This window comes from Helianthus annuus, chromosome 12, assembly GCF_002127325.2.
Source record: "Helianthus annuus cultivar XRQ/B chromosome 12, HanXRQr2.0-SUNRISE, whole genome shotgun sequence".
Taxonomy (NCBI): Eukaryota; Viridiplantae; Streptophyta; class Magnoliopsida; order Asterales; family Asteraceae; genus Helianthus; species Helianthus annuus.
Genome location: NC_035444.2, coordinates 9,333,994 through 9,340,020, shown reverse-complemented (window position 1 = coordinate 9,340,020; position 6,027 = coordinate 9,333,994). Strand labels below are relative to the sequence as shown.

General features: G+C 37.2%; 1 protein-coding gene across 1 annotated transcript; it reads left to right on the top strand.

Moving 5' to 3' along the window:
* The first annotated feature begins 421 nt into the window (after positions 1–421).
* Positions 422–5,563, top strand: LOC110892399 (TBC1 domain family member 5 homolog B). The gene is made up of 6 exons (XM_035980760.1): positions 422–941; positions 1,883–1,986; positions 2,089–2,265; positions 2,831–4,542; positions 4,646–4,731; positions 4,830–5,563. The coding sequence occupies exons 1-6, from the start codon at positions 736–738 to the stop codon at positions 4,840–4,842; spliced, it is 2,298 nt and encodes a 765-aa protein (XP_035836653.1). The 5' UTR covers positions 422–735; the 3' UTR covers positions 4,843–5,563.
* Positions 5,564–6,027: the final 464 nt, after the last annotated feature.

The following is a 6,027-nucleotide window of genomic DNA, read 5'->3' as shown; positions in this document are numbered from 1 at the left end:
AATTGCCAACAATTTTGGTTCAACCAGTTGATACCGTATGTGTTACAATTGTTACAATGATCCATTGTGGAAGCATGCAACCATAGGTCTGTAACTACCTTAGTACCTTTTAACAATGAACGGTGGATTCTGGTCAACCGTTTAACTATGTTTTAGGACCATGTGTAATGGATGTTAAATCATTGTCACATGACCCTCATGGGGCGCCATAAACTGTGCTGCATCACCCTGTAACAGGCGCCAAAGCTCGGGGCCTTGCCCCCTTAACGAGCGCCAAAGAGGGATTATCATGTTCATGTTGAATGATGAGCGTCAAATACCGTTACACTTTTAATTGGTTTAGTTAGTAAGACCTTCGCTACTACATGATAATGACGTGACACTCGTTTTTTCCGTTCAATTTATAAATAATTTGATCACACCACTTCATCTTCTCGCATGTTCTTGCACTCAAATTAAAAATTTTATTATCTCCCACCAATTCCGCTTCCGTCCTTCTTCATTCCTTTTTTTTTTCTTTCTTAAATTTCCTCAACATTTGGTATTCATATTTCATGTGCGTATATTTTTTAATTATCATCTCAAATCGATCACATATCATTTCTTCTTGTTCACAAACTTATCTTCTATAAAATAAAATAAAAATCTATAGATTCCCCACATAATTGTATATATTGGGTTAATTATTTTATTTCTGATCAAATTTGTGAATTTATTTTCTGGGTATATTGAATTATGTCACCTGCGGCTCCGATCGAGCCGAATAAGAAGACATTACCGGAATCATCATCATCTGCATGGGGAGAATTGTCACCAGAAAGAAGTTATCGACGTTTTGGTGATCTAAGAGGGGTGCAATGGCGTATAGATTTGGGAATTTTACCTTCTTCCTCTTCTTCGATCGATGATTTTCGTCGTGTAACCGCTAATTGCCGCAGAAGGTATTGGTTTTCTAGAATTTATGTGTTACATTTGGTGAATTTGCATGAATAGGTATGGTACGTGGTTTTATTTGTTGGTGATCAAACAGCTTTTTTTTTGGTTCTTATTGTGCATTTTATTATTATATACAAAGTTTACTACTAGGGTTATATGGTTTGTAAGGTTTAAGTGATTGTTGTTTGATCTTCATTCTTCAAGTTTTGGTGTTTATTTAATAACTAGGGGTGTGTTCGTTAAAGAACTATTCATAATTACAAGGTTATAGGATTACAAAATAGTCTTATAAGCTAGGGGTGTAAACTAGCCGTGGCTCGCCTAAGCTCGAGCTCAGCTTGTTTAGAGCTTTATTTCTAAAGCTCAAGCTCGGCTCGTGAGTAGTTTTTGAGTCTTAAGCTTGTATATCGGATTTGGCTCGCGAGTAGTTTTTTCAAGCACGAGCTCGGCTTATTTATTATTTACCAAATAGTCCATACATGTTATTTATTTGTTTTACATATATTTTACATATATTTATAATTAAATCAAAAATCTATAATATAACATAATGTATATTATTAGTTATGTTTATCATAAAATTTATATATAATAATAGTTATTATATATACATAAGTCAAATTAAAGTTTTATAAATATTAGGCTTGCGAACCATCTCGAGCTTGGGATCGTTTATTAAACATGCTTATTGTTAGGCTCAAGCTCCTTTAAGCTCGGCTTGGTTCGATCTCTTTTCCAAGCCATCGAGTAGCGCATGAGCGACTTTGCTTGTTTACCCCCTTAGTCTTATGTATCACATTTAAAGTAACAGGTACGAGTGTTTATGTGATTCTTGTAGTTCCCTACCTTAAATAAATCAGTTCTGTATTGAATGACCCTCTATAAAAGTGATATATGATCTAACTTCACATTTTTATTTACATATATTATTGTAATGTAATTCCAGTTATGCTGCTTTAAGGAGGAGGCTTCTAATCAGTCCTCCTATTTCAAGAGACGAAAGACATTTCCGTGATCTTGTTATGGACAATCCACTGTCACAAAACCCTGGTATATCCTCTGCAGATTAAGTATGCATCACTTTGTAAGCAAGAAAACGAAAATCTTGAATAATGAAGCGAGATTTGATCGTGTGAGATAATGTTGATGCAGATAGCATGTGGGGTCAGTTTTTTCACAAAGCCGAGTTAGAGAGAACGGTTGATCAGGATTTGTCTCGCTTGTATCCTGAACATGGTAGCTACTTCCAGACACCCGAGCGCCAAGGCGTGTTGAGAAGAATTTTGTTGCTTTGGTGTATTCGACATCCAAACTATGGTTATAGGCAAGGTAATGTGTTGTTTCAGTTTGATATGTATAACATATGAAATAATAGCAGTTTTAATATGGGAAAATTACGAAAATGTCAGTTGACCAAACATGTTTTCAAATTTGTCACGCTTCTGCGTCCTTGGAGCGGCACATTATGCGCGGGATGCGTCCTTCACGCTTCAGAAACTTGAAGGACGCATCCCGTGCTTGAAGGACGCATTCCATGCTTGAAGCACGCATCCCATGGCCACGTGTCCATTTTCTATTGGATTTTGCTCTAAGGACGCATCCCGCGCTTGAAGGACGCATCCCACGCATAATGTGCCGCTCCAAGGACGCAGGAGCGTGACAAATTTGAAAACATGTTTGGTCAACCGACATTTTCGTAATTTTCCCATATTAAAACTGCTATTATTTCATATGTTATACACGTAATTTTCATATGTTCCAATTAGTAGTGTGTTGCAATCAAGGATATATACACTTAATGGGTTAAGCTAATGGGCCTAGCCCCAAAAACTGCTGGCCCAATATATTGTAACAAACATATTATGCACATCAATTAACCTTTTTTGTATATCAGGGATGCATGAACTTCTAGCTCCACTTCTATATGTTCTACAGGCTGATCTAGAGCGTCTTTCTGAAGTGAGAAAGCTATACAAGGATTACTTCACCGACAATTTCGACGGGTTATCGTTAAACGTGACCGATTTATCCTATAATTCTGATTTAGAAAAGGATGAAGACAATATGGGAATCCAAAAGGATATGGTAAAGGTTCATCATCTAAATGAACTTGATCCTAAAATACAAACAATTATATCGTTTAGTGACGCGTACGGGGCAGAGGGCGAATTGGGCATTGTTTTATCCGAAAAATTCATCGAACATGACGCTTATTCTATGTTCGACGTTTTAATGAATGGCGATGAAGGTGCAGTCGCTATGGCTAATTTTTTCTCACAATTTCCTTCACCCGAAAACGGGTTGCCACCTGTCTTAGAAGCGTCATCTGCATTATACCGTTTACTCTCGACCGTTGATTTTTCGTTATACACTCATCTAGTCGAGCTAGGAGTTGAACCGCAGTACTTTGCTCTTCGTTGGCTACGCGTTCTGTTTGGACGCGAGTTTGCGCTTGCGGACCTTTTAGTCATTTGGGATGAAATTTTCGCACTCGATAACACTAAATTAAAAAAGGAAAAAGAAGTAAAGTTTAACGTCTTTAACTCGTTAAGGGGGGCGTTTATTTCGGCACTCGCGGTTTCAATGATACTTTATTTACGCTCTTCGCTTCTCGCAACTGAAAACGCTACTTCTTGCCTTCAAAGATTGTTAAGCTTTCCGGAAGATGTAAATCTTCGGAAATTGTTAACGAAAGCGAAATCTTTGATGAATCTTGCAACCGATGCTCTCAACTCGGTTTTGGAACCGAGGGGTCACCGTCACAGTCTTTCATCTGACCAGGCTGCACACGCGAGTCCTCGCGGTGGGGTTCGTGAGAACTACTGGGAAGAACAGTGGCGCGTTATGAACAAAGAAGCCGAAGACCGAAAACAAGTTGGGATAAGTAGACAAGTTCGAAATCGGATTAGGGGTTGGTCAGAGAAAGTCAAAGCGCGATTAGCGAAGGTAACTAGATCAACCAGCCCATTTAGGAGAAATTTGGTGGATGATCAAACAGCCCATTTAGAAGAAAACAAGAAATTAGTGAGTGGAAATTGTAGCAGTGAACAAAATAGTAATTCTAATTCTAATAATAATAATAATAATAATAATAATAATAATAATAATAATAATAATAATAATAATAATAATAATAATAATAATAATAATAATAATAATAATAATAATAGTAACAATAATAGTAATATTAATGAGACCGGAAGCAGTGTGGAATCCAGTTCTTCAGTTATTGGGCCCGAGCCTGGACCAGGCCCGGGCCCAACCGTGAGCCCAAGCACTAGCATTTCATCAGGGTTGTATAGATCTACCGAAGATGTTTTTTCACCTGTACCAACGTCGAATACCACCCAATATTCGTCTTTTAACGAGGTAAAGAATGACATTATTACTAAAAGGCCCGTGGCCGATTTGGGAGATGAGCAATCTTCACCTGGAAAGTTTCAGTGGTTGTGGAGGTTCGCAAAAACCGGGCCTGAGGGTTCACTAGACAAATCCGAGGCTGCAACGTCTTCTGTTAATGAATCCGATCAGAAAAATGGGCTACCGGAAGCTGTTGATCGTAATAAGTTTAAGATTCTTGCGCAATCCATGCTCGAAAACATCGAGGTTGTATGTTATTTCTTTTACAATTAAGCGGGTCGATTTTTTTTTTTTTTTTTTTTTTTTTTTTGATGTTTTGTTTCTTAAATTGCTCTTGTGTATAATACAGGTGATTGAATCTGCAGAGAACTTGTCTGAAAATGCTTTGGAAGCTTTGAAAGAGCTTAGAAAGATTAAGAACCTTTTATCAGAAAGGTGAGATATATAGCATGCATATACAAATTGGACTCATGGTTGACTTGTATATATATGTATATAATGTTGGTAATTTTAGTGTTATCAACGGATTTTAGGGTATTGGATTAACTTGTCGATCAAGATAATAACATCGGTGATTAATCGAGTTAGGTGATGCGGGAATGCGGGCTCGATTAACACGAGCGTTATTTGGGCATGGTAATCTAATAATAGTAAGAATTTTGGGCTGAATTATTTATTGTTCTGGGCCTAATTGTATTGGAATTAAAAATCCATTATGTTTTATTTTATTGGGCCGATGATGGTGATTTAGGAAAAGTCCATAAAGGTGTATTGGACTTTCATTTATAAAGTCTTTTACGTGACTTTGTTTTATACCCAATAAAAGGTTTTTGTATCATTATTTAAAAGAGGATCCATCCCATATTAGATCAGATACAGTGTGATGCGCACAAACAGAAGACATACGGTTACAAGGAGTGCTCTTCATTATTCAATATCACAGAATCACCAAGTCCAATTCCAACAAGAGTGATCTCTGTCTAATCCGATAAATCATTGCGTGTAACTTGCAAATAGGTTTATCTGATAGTTCTCATACGATTCAGAGATTAATCCAGGTTTCATCATAATTTTGCAATTTGTCCTGTTCCAGGTTTGTTAATTCCTTTGAAACTACTTGTTCTAGACCAATTGTACAACATATAATGTTTTCATAAGGGTGAAGGGTATGATTCAAACACTTTAGGGTGTTTGAGTCATTCTCTACCCAATGATATCATGCCATGTCAAGTCCCCATTTCACTCCCCATTTTGCACTCAATCACCGGCAATGATTCAAACACCTAGAGAGTGGTAAAGAATTTAAAAAAAAAAATTGATTGGTTGAAAGGGGTTGGGACCCACCATTAGACCCCCTCTCTCCTCCTTCCCTCCTCTTCCCCGCATGGGTGAGTATACACCGAATTACTAAGTCCCCACTCACCGAATTAGGGCCGGCGATCATTCCCCACTCGGTAAACTTCTTCCCCCAAGCCACTTACCGAGATCACACCGTCCCCTCTAAAGATGAATTCTCAATTTATGAGACTTTATAAAAACTATAAAAATTTTCTAACTTTAAAAGCCCTTCAATTAAACATCTATGTACATGTTTTAATTCCTTTTAAAACCCCAAGATCTTTGATTGTAGTTCTTAAAAGACTTATTTTTGTTATTAAAAATGAGCTAGCAGCGCAGCTTGTTGCCGTTTACCTTCTATTTCGATGTATTAGATTCCAACAATGATTAATC

Coding starts and splice junctions, on each gene's coding strand:
- LOC110892399 (XM_035980760.1), top strand. CDS start 736: ATGTCACCTGCGGCTCCGATCGAGCCGAATAAGAAGACATTACCGGAA. Junction 1,987..2,088: donor TCCACTGTCACAAAACCCTG/GTATATCCTCTG, acceptor ATGTTGATGCAG/ATAGCATGTGGGGTCAGTTT. Junction 2,266..2,830: donor AAACTATGGTTATAGGCAAG/GTAATGTGTTGT, acceptor TTTGTATATCAG/GGATGCATGAACTTCTAGCT.